Below are 22,803 nucleotides of genomic sequence, written 5' to 3' on the forward strand. Positions count from 1 at the left end.
TGTTTGGAATATAGTTTTTTTCCATAACCTTTTAGGTTATACTATTGGTAACCTTAAGTGGGAGGAGTTTAAAATCTATCCTTAAGATTTCCAAGTGGCCTTAATGTTTTGATCAGGAATATATATATATATATATATATATATATATATATATATATATATATATATATATATAATAAAATAATAATATATATATTATTATTATTATTTTATTTATTTTTTTTATCAATTAAATATTCAAATATTTTTATTTAAATATTTAAAAAATATATTTACGTGCATAACATTTTATCCATGGATGCATGTTTCTGAGTATCACCCGTCAACTGCATGGGTCAAGCATCAACAAGGATCGAACTCACAACTACACTATTAGCAGTCTAGCGTTTTATCAAAAACCGTGCATGAAATCTGGCAAGACGTCATGGCTAATTGGTAAAACGCTAGACTGCTGAGTCGTGAATTTGAGCCTCGTTGATGCTGATGACAAGTGATACCCAGAAACATGTGTCCTGGGATAAAATTTTATGTAGGTAAAACTATTTTTAAATTATTAAAATAAAATATTTAAATAAAAATAAGAATGAATAAAAATATGTTCTGTCAAAAAAAGGGAGCGATGCGAAAACAAAAATAAAGGGGAGGTAATCTCTTCACTGCTTAGGAATCGAAAATTAAATACAAAAATAAGCAATGGTTCAAAACTGCTTATACATTGCTAAAAAAAACAAATCTTACATACATATATATATAAAGCATGCATGAATAGATAAATGGAACTAAATAAAACATTAAAAGAATGCAAGGGTCACCAGATAGAAAATTTAAACTAAAACATAATTTTGTATATAAAACATTGAGAAAAGTGAAATTTTACAAAAAAAGGTTTGTATACAAGTAATAAGAATACAAAGTTATTTTCAGTCATTCATACAAACCAGTGTTTGATGAAAAAAAATGTTCATAGTGTGAATATATGCATATGTAAGTAATAGATATATGTAAATGTGAGTAGCAATTCATTTTTGTTTGTCTGACTCTCGTTAGTGTGTAAGAATGTGTGTACGAAATGGAGAAGCTTATATGTGAGTCATTGAGTCCTTCCTGCCTCCTCCAACCAAAGACCGAAATACTGAGCAGAAGTTTTGGAGTTCTTCAGTGCTGTAGCTGGCTTAAAATTATCTGTGTCTCTAAATTTTGGCTGTTTGTTTAGGAATTTCTAACCCTATATAGGTCTGCTACATTCACATATACGTGTTACTTTTTGGGTTTGGAACGATTTTCATTAATTGAAAATATGTTGAGTCCATACATTCCTGTGAAAACTTCCTGGCTTTAGAGAGTGAAGAAGAAATAGTGTAGCAATTAGAGCCATTTGTTTTTTAGCGTTTGTACGAATCACTTCATAATTCAGTCGCCATAATTCCTCAAGAAGAGAACAAGTGTTAGTTGAAGAAAAACAACGAGAAAGACCCAGTATTTCTTCAGCTAAATATTGTCAGGTGCTGACTGAAGACTTTAGTGTTTTCTCAGCATACACCCATCCCCAGTGTAAAGGTGTAACCCTGCTTGTGAAATCCACCCTGTTTGCAAGAGTGAATATTCTTAGTTCCGATACAATTACTGATTCCATACTAAATTCCCAATTCCAATACAATAGAGTTGCTATTTTTTACTGATTACCGTCAAAACATGTTAAATGTGCAGATATTTCTTAAACGTAAAATACACTTGTGGGGGATGATCTATAAATTTTAATTTTACTTATAGTTTAAAATTAATAAATATTTATTTTTTTAAACATTACTACTAGCAGTAAAAGATTTTGTTTGAAACAAAATAAAATAAAATATGACAATTAAAAGAATTGATTTTGGCATTGGAAAATAGGCACAATATTTTTTTGGAATAAATGCACTAGTTATTAATTTGTTTGGATATTTGACATTTTCAGGAATCTTTATTTTCCTGATGGCACCCCGTACTTTCAATATTATATGGATGCGATATGGCAGTTATATGTATTGGTAACCACAGCTAATAATCCTGATGTTATGTAAGTATTCACATATGAAATGAACAAGAAAAAAAATTTGTTTTGAAAAGAATACTTTGCTGGTCAAAAGAATTGCCACTTATTTTCATCGTTAATATTTAAAAGTATCTACTAACATTTATTAACTTTTATTAAATTTTATTAACTTTTATTAACTTTTATTACATTTCATTAACTTTTATTAAATTTTATTAACTTTTATTAAGAAAAGAACAGTGAAATAAAAATAAATAAATAATTTTTATTGTGAATAAAAATTATTTATTTATTTTTTTTGGAATCCTTTGAGATGAGGCTTCATAATTTGTGCATTCATTTTTTTACGGACTGTTATCCTCATCTTCCTAGTTGTTGTTGTTTTACCATGTTTCAGCCGACTCATCCTCTGGCTTTTGGGGCCCGTGGTGAAGTGAATAAAACCATTGCGTCTCTATGGTTCCGGAAGCATTGTCTGAAGATAGGGGTTTCAATCCTATCCAACCAAGCCAGAGGATTAGTTGACCAAAACATCGTTAGACAACAACTATGGAAGGCAGTAATTACTGGTGATGAATTACAAGACTCAAAATTCCTATCCCGGCACCTGAAGAAGGCCAGAGAATCAGTTTACCGAAACATGGTGAAACAATAACTATGGAGATGAGGATAGCAATCTGCAAAAAAAGTCAACTGAAACCATAATTTAATCCATGGGATTAGATTAATATCGGTCCATCATCTATGGACACATGATGCAACGGATAAATATGTTAAGTAAAAATCAGTTAGGTCGAAAGTTCAATCCTCACTATCAAATTTATTAAGAATACAATTACACATTACTTAAACTTCTACCTGATCTGATGAAACGAGAACAATGTTGTTCGAATAATCTCCACGATTAGATTAGCAAATACCTAAAATTAGAAAAGTCAATATTAGCATTTTGGTCATCATGAGGTTTAGACCTTTCTTCTGGTCCATTTTATTTTGTATCACATCTTGCAACACCAGTGATTCTATCACAGTAATTTGGATGTACATGAGAAATGAGACAGCATTATCATACATTATTTTTTTAACATTAATTTTCTGTTTAGTATATGTCTTCATGTCATTACTACAGAAAATTTGAAGATTTGATACTTCTGGTAGAATGTTGTCTCCCGCTGCAATCACGCAAGTTGTATAGCAGCTATATCAAGATCACCGTGTTGTATTGGAGAGAATGATGGGTTTTCACCTTGTCCTCTCTCCCGACTGCAGCTCAATGACAAATTCATGATCAATAGATCTGTAACGTGAATTCTGATCAAAGTCAACGTGGAAACAAGTGATTAGATAAGATTGTACAGAATAGAATGAAGAGAATTTGCTGGAGCATGAGTAGTAGAGAGTGAGTTTACAAAATATTAAAACACATTAAATATCGTTGGGTTAGAGAAAAGTGCATAAAATGTATGGAAGACTACAAAATAATAAAACATTAAATTTCGTTGGGTTAGAGAAAAGTGCATAAAATGTATGGAAGACTATAAAATAATAAAACACATTAAATATCGTTGGGTTAGAGAAAAGTGCATAAAATGTATGGAAGACTATAAAATAATAAAACATTAAATGTCGTTGGGTTAGAGAAAAGTGCATAAAATGTATGGAAGACTACAAAATAATAAAACACATTAAATATCGTTGGGTTAGAGAAAAGTGCATAAAATGTATGGAAGACTATAAAATAATAAAACACATTAAATATCGTTGGGTTAGAGAAAAGTGCATAAAATGTATGGAAGACTATAAAATAATAAAACACATTAAATATCGTTGGGTTAGAGAAAAGGGCAAAAAATGTATGGAAGACTATAAAATAATAAATCATTAAATATAGTTGGGTTAGAGAAAAGTGCATAAAATGTATGGAAGACTATAAAATAATAAAACACATTAAATATCGTTGGGTTAGAGAAAAGGGCATAAAATGTATGGAAGACTATAAAATAATAAAACATTAAATGTCGTTGGGTTAGGGAAAAGGGCATAAAATGTATGGAAGACTATAAAATAATAAAACATTAAATATCGTTGGGTTAGGGAAAAGGACATAAAATGTATGGAAGACTATAAAAAAATAAAGCACATTAAATGTCGTTGGGTTAGGGAAAAGGGCATAAAATGTATGGAAAACTATAAAATAATAAAACATTAAATATCGTAGTGTTAGGAAAAAGTGAATACAATATATGGAAAACTATAAAATAATAAAACACATTAAATATCGTCGGGTTAGGGAAAAGGGCATAAAATGTATGGAAGACTATAAAATAATAAAACACATTAAATATCGTTGGGTTAGAGAAAAGGGCATAAAATGTATGGAAGACTATAAAATAATAAAACACATTAAATATCGTCGGGTTAGGGAAAAGTGCATAAAATGTATGGAAGACTATAAAATAATAAAACACATTAAACATCGTCGGTTTCGGGAAACTGGCATAAAATGCATGGAAGACTATAAAATATTCAAAACACATTAAATATCGTTGGGTTAGGGAAAACGGCATTAAATGTATGGAAGACTATAAAATATTAAAATACATTAAATATCATCGGGTTAGGGAAAAGTGCATAAAATGTATGGGAGACTATAAAATATAAAAAGGTAATGCTACTGTTGTGATGGACATGTCGGAGTACTCTGAAAAAATGGCAGGCCTAATCGCAGATGGTAGCTACGGTAAAATAAAGAAGGACCCAACTTTGAAAACCGAAAGAAAGCTGTTACAAATCCTTACCAAAAACAAGGAACACATCGCTCCGATGAGATATAGAGAGCTGGTCCAGCATTACAGTAAGCTACCACATCTGTACGGTCTCCCCAAGATACACAAAGACGGTATTCCACTCAGATCCATAGTGAGCTGCCGAGGCCCAGCATGCCACCCACTGAGCAGGTACCTTGTGGATATAATAAACCCATTAGCAGGCAAGTCAGCAACACATGTAAAAAATTCTGCCCACTTCACGGAACTGATCAAGGGAGCACCCATCAGTACAAACTAAATGGTAAGCCTAGATGTGGTTAGCCTGTTCACTAAAGTCCCAACTAGTGAGGCACTAGCAGTAATTCAAGATAAACTAGCTGCGGACCTCTCCATAGAAGAGCGCACATGTGTACCATTGCCAAACTTAATGGAAATGTTGACATTCTGCATCGAAACAACCTACTTCAGAAGGGGTACTGACCTATATAGACAAGAGGAGGGGCTAGCTATAGGCTCGCCATTATCACCAGTGATGGCGAACATATATATGGAATACTTCGAAGACATGGCCTATGGTTCAGCTCCCTTAAAGCCCACCATGTGGCTAAGATACGTTGATGACACCTTCATATTCTGGCCCCATCAGGAAGACATCCAGGCTCTCCTAGACCATGTGAACTCAATAAGACCATCGATACAGTTCACAATGGAGAAAGAAAAAGATAACCAACTGGCCTTCCTTGATATACTCATATCACGCACAGAGCATGGGTTTAAGACATCCGTATATCGCAAGCCTACCTTCCCCGGACAATACCTTAACTTCAACTCCCATCACCCATACAGTATCAAACATGGAATCGAACGCTGCTCACAATATCGAGCAGAGACAATAAGTAGCGACACCATTACATACCACCAAGAAATGGTCAGGTTGAAGAATACCCTCCGTCGTAACAACTACCCCGATAGCATACTATCCACCAGATGAGGAAGTCAGTCTGACAATCTCAATCAATGAAAACACCTCATCTCAAAAATACAGACAATTACTATATAGAAAGCAATTAAATATCGTTGGGTTAAGGGAAAATATATGGAAGACTACAAAATATTAAAACACATTAAATATCGTCAGGGTAGGGAAAAGGGCGTGCAATGTATGAAAGACTATGAAGTAATAATGCACCTTAAATATTGTCGGGTAAGGGAAATGTGCATGAATGTATGGAAGATTATAAAATATTAAAACACATTAAATATCGTCATATGCAAAAAATGTATGGAAGAGTATAAATATTAAAACACATTAAATATCAACGGGTTAGGGAAAAGTGCATAAAATGTATGAAAGGCTATAAAAAAATAAAACGCATCAAATATCGTCGGGTTGGGGAAAAGTGAATTAAATCTATGGAACACTATAAAATAATAAAACATATTAAATATAGTCGGATTAGGGAAAGTGCATACAATATATGGAAGACTATAAAATAATAAAACACATCAAATATCGTTGCATTCGGTAAGTACATAAAATATATGGAAGACTATGAAATAATAAAACACATTAAATATTGTTGGGTTTGGGAAAAGGGCATAAAATGTATGGAAGATTATAAAATTTTAAAACACATAAAATTTTGTTGGGTTAGTGAAAAGGGCATAAAATGTACGGAAAACTATAAAATTTTAAAACACATAAAATTTTGTCAGGTTAGGGAAAAGGGCATAAAATGTACGGAAGACTATAAAATTTTAAAACACATAATATATTGTCAGGTTAGAGAAAAGGGCATAAATGTATAAATATTAAAAAACCTTCAATATCATATGGTTAAGAAAGGTGTATTAAATTTATGGAAGACTGTAAAATATTAAAATACATTAAATATCGTCAGGTTAGAGAAAAGTGCATAAAATGTATGGAAGACTATAAAATATTAAAACACATTAAATATCGTTGGGTTATGGAAAAGTGCACAAAATGTATGGCAGACTATGAAGTAATAAAACACATTAAATATATTACGGTAAGGGAAAGTGCATAAAATGTATGGAAGACTATAAATAATAAAATACATTAAATATCATTTGGTTAGGGAAAAGTGCAGGAAATGTATGGAAGACTATAAATAATAAAATACATTAAATATCGTCGGGTTAGGGAAAAGCGCATCAAATGTATGGAAGACTATAAAATAATAAAACACATTAAATATCGTTGGGTTAGGGAAAGTCCATAAAGCGTATCGAAGACTATAAAATATTAAAACACATTAAATATTATCGGGTTAGAGAAAAGAACATAAAATGTATGGAAGACTATAAAATTATAAAGCTCATTAAATATTGAAAGATTAGGGAAAATGCATAAAATTTATGGAAGACTATATAATGATAAAACACATTAAACATCGTCGGAGACGGGAAAGTGCTAAAAATCTATGGAAGACTATAAAATAATAAAACACATTAAATATCCTTGGGTTAGGGAAAAGTGCACAAAATGTATGGAAGACAAAAAAATAATAAAACACATAAAATATCGTCAGGTTAGGGAAAAGTGCATAAATGTATGGAAGAGTGTATAATAATAAAACACATTAAATATCGTCGGGTAAGGGGCCTGTTCATAAAATGTATGGAAGACTATAAAATAATAAAACACATTAAATATCGTTGGGTTAGGGAGAAGGGCATAAAATATATGGAAGACTATAAAATTATAAAACACATTAAATATTGTCGGGTTATCGAAAAGTGAATCAAATGTATGGAAGACTATGAAATAATAAAATACATTACATATCGTTGGATTAGGGAAATGTGCATGAAATGTATGGAAGTCTATAAAATAATAAAATACATTACATATCGTTGGATTAGGGAAAAGTGCATGAAATGTATGGAAGACTATAAAATAATAAAACACATTAAATATCATTTGGTTAGGGAAAAGTGCAGGAAATGTATGGAAGACTATAAATAATAAAATACATTAAATATCGTTGGGTTAGGGAAAAGTGCATCATATGTATGGAAGACTATAAAATAATGAAATACATTAAATATCGTTGGATTAGGAAAATGGGCATGAAATGTATGGAAAACTATAAAATAATAAAACATTAAATATCGTCGGGTTAGGGAAAAGTGCATACAATGTATGGAAAACTATAAAATAATAAAACACATTAAATATCGTTGGGTTAGGGAAAAGGGCATAAAATGTATGGAAAACTATAAAATAATAAAATACATTAAATATCGTCGGGTGAGGGAAAAATGTATTAAATACATGGAAGACTATAAAATATTAAAACACAATTAAATATCGTCGGGTTTGCGCACAAAGTTTATGGAAGACTATAAAATATTAAATTACATTAAATATCATTGGTTAGCGAAAAGTGCATAAAGTGTATTGAAGAAAATAAAATAATAAAACACATTAAATATCGCTTGGTTAGTTAAAAAGTCAAAAATGTATGGAAGACTATAAAATAATAAAACAAATTAAATATCATCGGGTCAGTGAAAATCCATAAAACGTATCGAAGGCTATAAAATATTAGAACACAATTTAATATTGTTTGGTTAGGGAAAAGTGCATAAAATGTATGGAAGACTATAAAATATTAAAACACATTTAATATTGTCGGTTAGGGAAAAGTGCATTAAATGTATGGAAGGCTATAAAATATTAAAACACATTAAATATCGTTGTGTAAGGGAAAAGTGCATAAAATGTATGGAAAACTATAAAATAATAAAACACATCAAATATCGTCGGGTTAGGGAAAAATGCATAAAATGTATCGAAGACTATAAAATATTAAAACACATTAAATATCGCCGGGTTAGTGAAAAGTGATTAAATGTATGGAAGACTATGAAATAATAAAACACATTAAATATCGTCGGGTTAGTGAAAAGTTCATAAAATTTATGGAAGACTATAAAATCATAAAACACATTTAATGTCGTCCGGTTAGGGAAAAGTGCATAAAATGTATGGAAGACTATAAAATAATAAAGCACATTTAATACTTTAAGATTAAGGAAAATGCATAAAATTTATGGAAGACTATGTAATGATAAACCACATTAAATATCGTCGGGGAAGGGAAGTGCATAAAATGTATGGAAGACTATAAAATAATAAAACACATTAAATATAATCGGTTTAGGGAAAAGTGCATAAAATGTATGGAAGACTATATAATAATAAAACACATTAAATATCGTTTGGTTAGGGAAAAGTGCATAAAATTCATGGAAGACTGTAAAATATTAAAACACATTAAATATGGTCGCATTAGGAAAAACTGCATACAATGTATGGAAGGCTATAAAATATTCAAACACATTAATTATCGTCGGGTTAGGGAAAAGTGCATAAAATGTATGGAAGACTATAAAATAATAAAACACATTAAATATCATCGGGTTAGAGCAAAGTCCATAAATTTTCTGGAAGACTATAAAATAGCTTCCTTCTTCTGTTTACTGTAAAAATTATTGCGATTTCTGAGATTTTTGTGATTATCGAGATCATCCAATGTAAATTGCTATTATTTCCTAATTCTTCCTATCAAGACAGCATATAAACACGGAAATAAATTAGTTATACACGATAATGAGATTCAAACTTTCACGAAAAGCAGAATAACATACAGTTTTACATTTCTATGGTAGAAATATAGGGACAATACTTTTGTAATTTTTTACTCATTTTCCAAGCAATTTTTAAATATTTCCTCTTCTTGGCTTTAAATAAATTGACTTACATTCTCTTAAAATGTGTTTTTCCCCCATTTTTATGCGTCTGCCCTATTTTTTCACTAAAAATTACAACAAAAAATGACAAAAATACAGAAACTAATAATAATGTAAAGTCCTAACTTTCATCATCATCATCATTACTGTCATCATTAACTACAACAATAGTACAACTTATATTTCTCGCTTACTAAGAATTGTCACACCATTGGTGTTTTCTCTGATAAAAATCTGTGGCTTAACTTGGTGTCAAGTTGAGAGCAAATATTCCCAGTTTTCCTATCCTCTTCGAGCATAACGGAGTCGAGTCATTAATCTGTGATTTCTCACTCACAATGTCTGATAGGTTTCCCTGGAATTCGAGTGACAATGAGCCTCCTCAAAATTTCAGCTGAGGTCTGGATGGTGCTGTTTTTTGCAGTCTTTACATCTTCTTAAACCCTCGATATGTACTTTCCATGATATCAACCAATGATGGAAGAAAAACCACTGGTTAGTTTTCACGAAGGTGGTATAATATTTGGACCCAGTTCATAGTATTTTTCTTATCTGTTTATTTCAGTAACTATCAGTTCGAATGAATATGCTCCATTCACTATTTAAGGTTTAAGTAATTTCAAATTTATTTTTTCCAGACTTTCTTGTAGTGCTCATCATCAATCATAGTTTTCATGCTCCATAGTCGCTCCAGCTAACAATTTCCATATATTTAGTTTTTCATTTCTTTTAGCTTCATTTTGTGGGTAGGACTACAAAATTCAGCAGGTTTTTCCACCTTGGTAATTATCATTATGTCCAGTCTTCTTGATTGGATGAGGTTTTCTGTTTGTATTTTTTTAAATAAAAACATTATTATAATTATTATTGATAAAATATTATACTTTTCTAAAATTCTTTTCCTAAATTAAACCAAACAATTTTTCCCACTTCTTTGCAATCTTTCAGGATGCCAGCATACGATTATAGTAATTGGTGGGCGCTCTTTTTTGTGGCTGTGATCATTGTCTTGCTCTATACTTTCATGAGCATTGTCTTGGCTGCAATATACAATTCTTATCGTGATAACCTCAAGGTAAGGTGCAATTATTATTGATAATCATAAAATCATTATAAAATTATCATAAAATCATTATAAAATAATAAAATCATTATAAAATCATGACGTCATCATAAAATCATTATAAACTCATAAAATAATTAGAAAATCATAAAATCATTATAAAATCATTATAAAACAATTATAAAATTTTATATTTTAATCAGGAAACTATAAAATCATTATAAAATCATTATAAGATGATAAACTCATTATAAAATCATAAAATACTCATAAAATCCTTATAAGATCATAAAATAATAAGAAAATCATAAAATCATAAAAGCATTGTATAAAATCATAAAATTATAATAAAATCATTATAAAATAATGAAATCGTTATAAAATCATCATAAAATCCTTATAAAATCATAAAATCCTTATAAAATCATAAAATCATTATAAAATCATAAAATCATTATAAAATCATAAAATCATTATAAAATCATAAAATCATAAAATTATGAAATCATAAAAAATAAAATCATAAAATCATTACATAAATCAATATAAAATTATTATAAAATCATAAAATCATTATATATCATAAAATCATTATAAAATCATTATAAATCATAAAATCATTATGAAATCAGTATGAGATCATTATAAAATCATAAAATAATCATAAAATCATTATAAAATCATAAAACTATTATAAAATCATAATAAAATCATTATAAGATCATTATAAAATCATTATAAAATAGTTATAAAATCATAAAATCATCATAAAATCATTATAAAATCATCCAACTATTATAAAATCATGATAAAATCATAAAATTATCATAAAATCATTTTAAAATCATGAAATCATAAAATCAGTACTAAATTATTATACAATCACATAAAATCATAAAATTATTATAAAATAATTATAAAATCTCTATAAAATCATAAAATCTTTATAAAATCATAAAATTATTATAAAATAATAAAATCATTACAAAATAATAAAATCATCATTTTTATAGCTATTATAAACTCATAAAATCGTTATAAAATCAGAAAACCATTATACAATCATTATAAACTCATAAACTAATTATAAAATTATAAAATCATTGCATAAAGCATTATAAAATCTTTATAAAATGATAAAATCATTATAAAATCATTATAAAATCATAAAATCATCATAAAATCATAAAATCGTTATAAAATCATAAAATCATTTCAAAAACATAAAATAATAAAATCATTATAAAATCATTATGAAACATGTATAAAATCATTGTATAAAATCATAAAATTATTTTGAAATCGTAAATTCATTAAAAAGTCCATATAAAATCATAAAATCATTTTCAAATCATAAAATCATAAAATCATCATAAAATCATTATAAAATCATAAAATTATTATAAAATCATGATAAAATCATAAAATCATTATAAAATCATAAAATCATTTTAAAATCATAAAATCATAAAATTATTATAAAATAATTATTAAATCATCATAAAATCATTATAAAATCATTATAAAATCATAAAATCATTATAAAAGTATTATAAAATCATAAATTTATCATAAAATCATTATAAAATCATTATAAAACCGTTATGAAATCATAAAATAATTAGAGAATCCTAAAATCCTAAAATCATTATAAAATAATTATAAAATCATTATAAAATGATAAATCATTATAAAATCATTATGAAATCATAAAATCATTATAATATCATAAAATCATTATGAAAATTATTATAACATTATAAAATCATTATAAAATTGTAAAATTATTTTAAAATCATAAAATAAAATCATTTCATAAATCATTATAAAATCATTATAAAAACATAAAATCATTATAAAATCATTATAATACTTAAATCGTTATAAAATCATAAAATCATTATAAAATCATCCTCAAGTCATAAATCATTATAAAATCATAAACTAATTATAAAATCATTATAAACTCATAAAATCATTATAAAATCATTATAAAATCATTATAAATTCATTATATAAAATCATTATCGAATCATAAAATGATAAAATCATTATAAAATTACAAGAAACCTTCTCTGCCACCAATAGCAATGGCCAGCGACTCCCTGTCTGAGAGTACATCTTTCAAACTGCTTGGCCTAACGTTCACAGGTAACATGAGTTGGAACAATTATATTGAAAACATTGCCAGGGCCTCTGCGAAAAAGGTAGGCTCTCTCTACCGTGCTAGAAAACTACTAACACCTGAAAGTATCCCGTACTTCTATAAGGCCACCATTCGCCCATGTATAGAATATTGCTGTCACATTTGGGCTTGTGCATCTGCTGCTAGTCTCTCGCTCCTAGACAAGGTTCAAAAGAGAATCGCCAATCTGATAGGCCCTGAACTGGCATCTCAGCTTCAGCCTCTGTCCCATCAACGAAACTATGCATCCCTCTGCCTGTTCTACAAGTATTTTAATGGTGAATGCTCTGAAGAAATGCAGACACTTGTGCCCCCATGACGTAGACATCCTCGACAAACCCGACATGCAGCTAAATCCCACCCCCACACAGTAGAGATCCCTAGATGTAGAAGATCTTTCTACTCCAGTAGTTTCTTCCCCAGAACCGCTAGACTCTGGAATTATATTCCAGATCCCTGCTTCCCCAACTGTACTGACATGCAGAAGTTCAAGTGTAACGTGAACCGACATCTTGCTGCCCAAATACCAACATAGTGCCTCAGTAGTTGCTGCCCCTGATAGTAGCCCCCTTACACCACAGTGGCAATGTGCCTTGTTTGGGGTGAAAATGTAATTAAAAAAAAATAAATTAAAAAAAAAATCATTATAAAATCATAAAATCATGATACAATTATTATAAAATCATAAAATCATTATAAAATCATTATAAAATCATAAAATCATTATAGAATCATAACATCATTATGAAATCATAAAATCATTAAATCATTATAAAATCATTAAATCATTATAAAATCATAAAATCATTATATCACACATGGTTTGTTATATTTTCTTAACTCAAAATTTCTCATTTATTGTTCATTACATTTTAGTCATACTTACTTAACTTTTAGCTGCAATGTATTTTTCATCCTCAAGCAGAAATTATTGGCCTTATGTGCAAATTTTTATTTTGCCTATGAGGCACTTGTGGTTTTGTTGTTGTTATGAATAAAGGTGGGGCATTGGCCGAACTTACATAGAAATGCTAACCATGTTTGTTTATATTTTCATTCTAATTGAGACAGAATAAATGATGACAACGTAGTAGAAGCTGAGGCGAGGAAAGAATATAGAAACGTTTAAAACAATAAATGAAAACAAAAGAGAAAAGTAGTAGAAACGGCCTACAATGACAAAAACCTTCACATCCAAAATGTTGCAGAATTGAATGTCTTTTCTTGAAGCAGTGAATTATTACACTGGTCTGCGAAGTTTCAAAAGTTAAAGCGTCTCATAAGTGATTCTGAGGTAATTTGCTATGCAGAATCTAAAAATCACACTCATTTTGTTCAATCAGGTCACGTTTTTGAGATACGAGGCAGTAAAAATAATTAAAAACGCCATTTAGTACTATTTGTAACCTTTAATTTTGGAAAAAAATTCTTGACAAAAGAAATAATTTTTTCTTGCATAGTTCTGAAGATAAAGAGGATATATACAGAAAATCTAACCATGGATGAAGGGCTTTTTCAGTGACTTTCTCCTGTGTTGGGCAGCCACTACGTCTCGTTTCAAGCTCCAAAAGTAGTCTGCAAAAGAGTTCACATCCCACTGGCCTTGGTAGCATTCTTCCATGACACGAATATCCTGGTGGAAACGTTCTACCTGATCCTCACTGAAGTCACCACAGTTCTGAGAGAAATAGTCTAAGTGGGACTTACATGAGAGCCCCTAATTTTTTATAGCTATTTAAGAGCTCATCAACTTCTTCCTCGTATTCTGCACTTCAGTTATTTCCTAGAAAGTTTCTTATCACTGACTTAAGCTACCACCAAACGGAGAGCTCAGCTGCATTCAGTGCATCGTCAAACATTGAGTCCTTCATAAGTTCCCTTATCAAAGATGCCAGCCTTAAGCATTTCTAAACTGATCTGAGGAAAATTCTGCTGAAAAAAAGTAAATTCCTTATCCATTGTCTTCACAAAGTTATTCATCCCAGTTTGATATGCAAAGGTTGCAGTAAGACTTTGTTTCGTTCAACAAGAGAACGAGCCTGAAAATTGTGTGAACCAGGTTCCAAACATTGTCGTGGCTGTCATTCTTGTCTGACAAAATGTTGATCATCAGCCCAACTATCCCACAAAGACAAAAAGCATGGATACTTTGTGTACCCACCTTGTAGTCCCAAAACCAATCCAACCCAACTATCTTAAGATCTCCACAGATCAACCAACCATGGTCATTGTAGTTCAGAGCAAACTGTAGCTAATCCATGTTGTCATGAGTTTCTTTCATTTGCACCGAATGACCGATTGGAATTGAAGAGTATTTATTTCTGTTGTGAAGGAGGACTGCCTTAAGACTTCTGCTGGAAGAGTCAATGAACAACAATCTCCATTCAGTAGCAACATAGTCAAGCCCCATTGATTGAATCAAACCAGTAATGTTGTTGTAGGAAATTAATGACGAGTCCTTCTGGGTTGTGAAGAACTGTTTAAATTCTCCTTCACGCTCTCGGTACCAAAAGAATGTTGTCTCAAGTACTAGCAAATATTTCTCATGAAAATGAGAACCCAAAAGCTGTGCTGATTCCTTTCATAGGTTTACATCCCGTATCAGGTCATTGAGATCTGCTTGTGTTAGAGGCACTGGCCGGTCATTCTCTTCTGGCATGTATTCGCCACTCTCTGCCCTGTCTAATTCATTCTCAGATTCCGATTCAGAGCAAGATTCCATTGCAACATCTGGCTCAGGAACAGGCAGGCCTGAGGGACTGGTCGTATGGCAGTTGGAACATTAGAATATTGAGTACAATGCTTATTCTTGCGGTTGACTCCTTTAAGATTAGTCATGCAGAAATAACAGTCTGACAAATGATCTCTCCATGATCTCTCTCAAAACAATTGGAACAGCGAATGGCATACTCTTCGATTTTTATTTCTTCAATCAAGCAAGTTCTCGACACATTTGCAGCTAACATGGGTTGCTTAACTCCAAAATAAGCATGATATGCCTTCTTCACAAAATCAGTTATATTTGCTGGTCAATGAGTAAGAATCACATTGCCACATATGTAGCAGAACCTACCAGATTTGTGCATTTATGTTCAAGTTTCTGTCAATCTGAAATACATGTCCAAAATAGAAACATAAAAAGCACAGATTCTTATATCGATTGGAGATCACATTTTTCGAAACCATTTTCAGTTTCATTGTCGTCAATGCAGTTTCTCAATGTAGTCAATGTAGTTTCAGTTTCAGTTTCGGTTTAAGCTTCCTGAAAGTAAACAAAAACATCATTAGGTTTCAGTATTAGTTTCGAGGTGCTACAGTATAATTTTTATGCAAAAAAAAAAGCAAGAATAGGCAATAGCTGCAGCCTTGTTTCCTTATACTTAGTATTATACAAGGCCCAAAAGTTGCACTTCTCATATCTTCAAAACTAGACCTGATCCAAGGAAACGGATGACATTTTTTGATTCAGCGCACCAAAAAAACCTGAAAATTACTTGAAAACCTGCAACCTTTGAAAAAATAAATGAATGCAGGTCAAATTTGTCCACCCAACCAGAGCCACTGCATATTGAGGAAAGATGCAACTAGGAAGTGAGAAGTCAACGGAAAGCTTCTGAAAAGATTGAAAAAAATGTTGCATACAACATTCATTCTGATTCATTTTGACTCATCGAAGCCCACATTTCTGAATCATTTGAATGATTCTCCTGATTGTTTGTTGGAAAATAGAATGTGAAAAGCCAGTTGTGTTATATTTGCTGAACAGAACGATGCACACATTGAAATAAAAAGGTTTTGCAATGATCACATCAATGTTGGGTCCATTTTTACAATATTCATGAATTTACAGTGAAAAGACCATTTTTACAATATTCATGAATTTACAGTGAAAAGACCATTTTTACAATATTCATGAATTTACAGTGAATAGACCATTTTTACAATATTCATGAATTTACAGTGAAAAGACCATTTTTACAATATTCATGAATTTACAGTGAAAAGACCATTTTTACAATATTCATGAATTTAGTGAAAAGACCATTTTTACAATATTCATGAATTTACAGTGAAAAGACCATTTTTACAATATTCATGAATTTAGTGAAAAGACCATTTTTACAATATTCATGAATTTACAGTGAAAAGACCATTTTTACAATATTCATGAATTTAGTGAAAAGACCATTTTTACAATATTCATGAATTTACAGTGAAAAGACCATTTTTACAATATTCATGAATTTACAGTGAAAAGACCATTTTTACAATATTCATGAATTTACAGTGAAAATACCATTTTTACAATATTCATGAATTTACAGTGAATAGACCATTTTTACAATATTCATGAATTTACAGATGTTCTTGTCTGCCTATGATTACTAGTTGGAATACCGAGGATAAAACCCGTTAATAGTAATAATAATAATAGTAATAATAATAATAGTTATAATAATAATAGTAATAATAATGTGGACTGCCTGATTCACCTCTCACTGGAGGCTAAAGGAGAATACATCTCTATGTCCACTAATGAAAAATACATAATGGACCTTGTGGAAGCTTCAACGAAAGTAGAAGCTGTGAGAGCAAAGACAAGAAAGTGTTACATCTTCCATCGACTATAAGTATTCACAATGAATCGTTGTGTGCCAGTTGGAATGAGCAGTTAAATCCCTTTTTTCAATGGGCAGGACTATAAAGATGGTGAATTACTGTGGGGTAGCAGGATTATTATTCTCATGAAAAGTGCTGCAGCGACTATACCAGACTCATGTAGGCATGGTGGGAATGAAAATGTTATAGATAGAAGTTATTTGTGGGGGCCAAAACTGAATGGAGATATGAAGTGGACCACCAATGGGTTTGAAATTTGTATGTTGAATCAGGAACAACAGAACTCCTATTCATTATTGAGAGTATCATAGTCAACCCTGGAAAAGGATTCACATTGACTATGCTAGTCCAATAATTGGAGACATATTCTCAATCTTGAAAGTCGTAATTACCAAAATTGTAAGTTTGTATCTTGCACTTTTGTGTTTATTGTTGTTATAAATAAAGACAGGACGTGAGTAAAGCTTGCTTCATCTTAACATAAAAACTAAAACCGTGTTTGTGTTTCCATTCTAATTGAGATATATTTGTTCTATTATATATGGTATAACACATGTTCCCGATCACACATATATGTTTCAAATAACAAATATGTTTCACATAACACGTAAATGTTTCGAATAACACATACATGTTTCAAATAACACGTATATGTTTCAAATTACACATACATGTATCAAATAACACATATTATATATGTTCCAAATAACACGTTTCAAATAAAACACATATGTTTCAAATTACACATATATGTTTCAAATAACACGTATATGTTTCAAATAACACAAATATGTTTCAAATAACATATATGTTTAAAATAACACATATATGTTTCTGATAACACATATATGTTTCAAATAACATATATGTTTCAAATAAGATATATATGCTTCAAATAACACATATATGTTTCCAATAACATATATATGTTTCCAATAACACATATATGTTTCAAATAACATATATATGTTTCCAATAACACATATATGTTTCAAATAATACATATATGTTTCATATAACACATATATGTTTCAAATAACACATATATGTTTCAAATAACACCTATATGTTTCATATAACATATATATGTTTCCAATAACACATATATGTTTCCAATAACACATATATGTTTCAAATAATACATATGTTTCATATAACACATATATGTTTCATATAACATATATATGTTTCATATAACACATATATGTTTCATATAACATATTTGTTTCAGATATTGTAAAAATAAAGAAATCTCTTTTAAGTTATTCAAAGCAAGTTTTTAAAAAGTGTTTAACTCCAATGCAAAACAAGTAATATGATGTTGGAATTCAATCAATATCAGAACAAATATCAGAAATGGTTTTATAACATACTATCAAGATTAGATGACCTCTTCAACAAAGGGCTACAAGTGATGAAAATATGTCAATTTTCTGTATTCCAACCGCTGTGGAGACAAATGAAGTCATTGGTCTTTTAATATAGAATTTCCTCAACCATCTGGATTGATCAATTTTGTGCCACACTGAAGATCATCCTGAGGTAACTTGGTTTGACGAGTGCCTATCAATCATCATAATTCAAGAAAAAGCTTCCAAACTTACTCTCAGCATGCCAAACCAGCAGGACATCCAATCAAAATTCTTCATTTTGTTTAAGATTTTTGGGGAATGAGAATTGTATAGCTTCAATTATTCAAACTACTTTTCTCATCTCAAATGTTTTGTTCAATGTAACCTTCTTCAGGTGGACCTTGTTTGAACTCAGGGAATGTGCATGGAATTTTGAATAAAACTATTTATTTAATCCATGAAGGTAACTTGTTCTCATATATCATCAGTTATGATCAGATTGAAGTCTTGAGTAATGTTTATTATTTCATAGTATCGCCCGTACTGAGTATAGAGCCTTCAACCTCCAGAAGACTGTCACTTACAACTGATGATTACATAACATTGCTCTACACTCAGAATAATCTTAATAATACGATCTTATGTTGCACGTATATCCCCAAAGGTTTTTAAGTATTGGCAGGTAAAACATCAAAAAACTAAATGTTTACATTTTTTTTTATCTGTAAAAAATGAAACTTTTATGCCAACGTGTTTAAATAAAAGTTTGCAAATAAATATTTGCAACGATTAAGGGGAGATTACTCCACACATCTATGAGAAGAGAAAGTAAATAAGCTAACATCCATTCTTGTGAAAAATGCCTCCTGTAATTGATGTATTTTTTTTAGATTTCATATTTTTTCAAGGTCCATTGACTTGATAATAAAATATATTGGCAGGCTACGTCATCGTCATCATCGTCGTCGTCATCATCATCATCATCATCATCATCATCATCATCATCATCATCATAATCAGATTTGGTTTAGCTCTATGTGTTGGACGTTTTTTAGTAATTGACATCCAAACTAACTTATCTCGGACCAAATATTTTCCCTTCTTTCTCTCAAGTCCATACTTATCACTTCTTCCCATGTTTTCCTTGGCTTTCCTACACCAATTGATTCTGTTACCTCAATATTTTTACATATCTGCTGCTGCTGCTGCTGCTGCTGATGATGATGATGATGATGTAGATTACTCATCTAAGAACTCTCATTCATTCTTTCAATGTGACCATATCAACAAAGTCTCCTGTGTTGCACATATCTTCCTATGCTGTCCGGATTTAATCTTTCTCTGAGTTCATCATTTAAACCTGTCTAGCACTTATGTTACACATCTATTATATCATTTCTCACCATGCAACGCATGTTCTCAACCCTCACTGACCAGGTTTCACTTCCATACATCATCATACTCTTCTGTTGGTCAACAATGGTAACACTCTGCTGGTTAGTAATGGCAACAACTCATTCAATTTACTTCGTCTTTTCCTAACTCTTATTGTTATGTTGTAGGTGTTCTTGCGTGTTCATATTAGAGACAGAGTACATATTAATGTGACAGTGACATGTAATTCACAATGAGAGGGGGATAGATATATAGATAGAAGAGAAATTGGCATTTATATAGTTCTGACAGTTCTGGGAGTGTTTCTATAAACATTATATTTCTTTAACACATTTTTGAGATGATGATTCTCAGTTCTTTTATCATAAAGAATGAACCAGTCATTATTTATAATAGCCGAGGGGGGAAACATTCTTTGATGATAGACACATTACTTATATGAATTTTATACACAAAGATACAGATGAGTGGAACAGAAGTTCTTATAATACAAATTCACAATACCTTTGTTCGTTAAATGACATAACACAAGACAGTTGCTACAAAATGATGATGACGTCCTTTATTTCTTGACCGGTCTATGGCTTCGCATCAAGGAATTCAAAGTCTTATTTCAACTTGCAACCTTCCGTCTCCAAAGGTGGGTTCCTTCTGACTCATGTCAGCTCTGTCCGACCCTCTTTCGACCCTACCTCAGCACTGACTGGCACTCTGACTGACCCTGACTCTCTCTAAAGCTTTAACTATGTTGAGAACTTATCTCTTAGCCATGACGTCACTGCATGCCCAAAACATGTGCATCGTTCACACATGCTTGCAAAGAAGAATTTTCTAACTTAATTTTCAACTAACCTATTTTACAATAATGTTTAACATTTTCTATTGTTCGGATCCAGATAACCTCAATTTAATTCCTTTTTCACATAAACAGAATTGAATCATCAAATTCCTTTTTGAACAACATATCTAAACTATTTTATGTGAAACTAAACAAAAGGTAATTCTACATTCCATTTTCAATAACATATCTGTATTATTTATTTTAAACTCATGATCGGAATTCTCCTGAATTTTAATTCAGAACCTATTTCTAAACCTGGATTACCAAGTTCAATTCTCGATCTATCCTATCTCATTTTTACTTACTTACAAGTGCAGGCGACTTGTTCTTGTAACATTATAATCAAATTAACATTAACATTAAGGTGGAGCAGGTGTTAATTTGATTACAAGAGTTTAAAATAATGGTTCCACAAAGGTAACAAAATTTCTAAACAACCTCAATAACCTTGCTATCCAAATATACTTTCTCCACATCTGAGTTCATCTTATCCATATCTATTATCTTACATTTTTTGCCTGCAACCTACCAGCAATTTCACTGTACTATTTGTATACCTAATGCTTACAATAATGATATAATAAAAAAAATACATACTGAACAAAGGAACTTTCTCTTTCTAGTACTTTACTATGAACCCTGATCATTATTTTGGTTTTAGTAACATTGATTTTCAAATCTTTACTATTTTATTTCCTATATTTATAAATAAAGGGAGACAACTAAATTCAACCTAATAAGATCAAAGTCAGCCTCATAATTGCCACGATTTACTATTTAAATTGTTAAAAAATAATGATTTTCTTTTAAAAAAAACCAAAAAAAACCCCGACTAAATGAATTTATTTGATTTTTGGAATATGACATTTTCATGCCATGACATCATAAAGATTTTTCTGTACTGTTGATTTTTAATTTGATTGCACCATTTTATCTCGTAAATGTTTATATTCACAATACAAAAATTATACTTCAGTTAATAAAATTATTCCAAGTTATTGAATTACACAATAGCTTTAAATATTCTTCAATTGAATGGAAGTTGTATAATAACCCCAAGAACAATTTATTCTTTAAATGAACGTTGTTGTTGTTGTTGTTGTTGTTGTTGTTTTTCTTCTTCTTCTTCTTCTTCTTCTTCTTCTTCTTCTTCTTCTTCTTCTTCTTCAGGAATTTTTATTTTAAATCCAAAATAAAATAAGAATATCGGTGCAAGCCATGACAAAGTTATCTCCCTTGCATTATAAACACCAATTACACCTTTTGTTGATTTGACTCACTAAGCGGCTACCGGACTTAGTTACTATTGTCTTGCTTTTAAATAAGGTGTAAATCACAAAAGGCTTCATTTCTAATTATATTAATGAAGTCATATAGCCGTTTATTTGTGCGTCATCAACTTAGATTTAACATTTACAACCTCAGCCTTCTGTAGGCAAGGGAGGTAATGGCAATACGTCCTTATTTTAAAGATGACAAAAATGTACTTAACGTAATGTAATTGTTGTTGTTTTTTGTTTTTGTTTTTGTTTTTTGCTTTGTTTTTTTCTTTTCCTCATTTAATTAATAAGACAAATTTATATTTTTCCTATGAATGTTTTAAAATTATTTTATTATTAGTAAACCGCTGTAAAATACCTTGTCTGTTTTATTTATTTATTTTAGAAAGTTTGTAATGGACAGTTCCAGCTCACCCGATGGATTAATTCTATTAATTCTATTGCATCCAGCGTTCAACTTGTGTACAATTTTATTTAATAGTTTT

The 22,803-nt window shown here is 30.2% G+C and overlaps 1 protein-coding gene across 4 annotated transcripts in view; it reads left to right on the forward strand.

The window, feature by feature from the left end:
• LOC145293811 (two pore channel protein 1-like) overlaps positions 1-22,803 on the forward strand; it is a 335,061-nt gene that overhangs the window by 221,606 nt on the left and 90,652 nt on the right. For all 4 annotated transcript variants that reach the window (XM_080140418.1, XM_080140417.1, XM_080140416.1 and 1 more), the window contains 2 exons: positions 1,955-2,056; positions 10,531-10,657. In XM_080140418.1, the coding sequence (XP_079996544.1) occupies positions 1,955-2,056; positions 10,531-10,657 (229 nt within the window). The remainder of the gene's footprint in view (positions 1-1,954; positions 2,057-10,530; positions 10,658-22,803) is intronic.

Source organism: Euprymna scolopes, chromosome 15 (assembly GCF_053919585.1).
Source record: "Euprymna scolopes isolate OS-2025 chromosome 15, ASM5391958v1, whole genome shotgun sequence".
NCBI lineage: Eukaryota > Metazoa > Mollusca > Cephalopoda > Sepiida > Sepiolidae > Euprymna > Euprymna scolopes.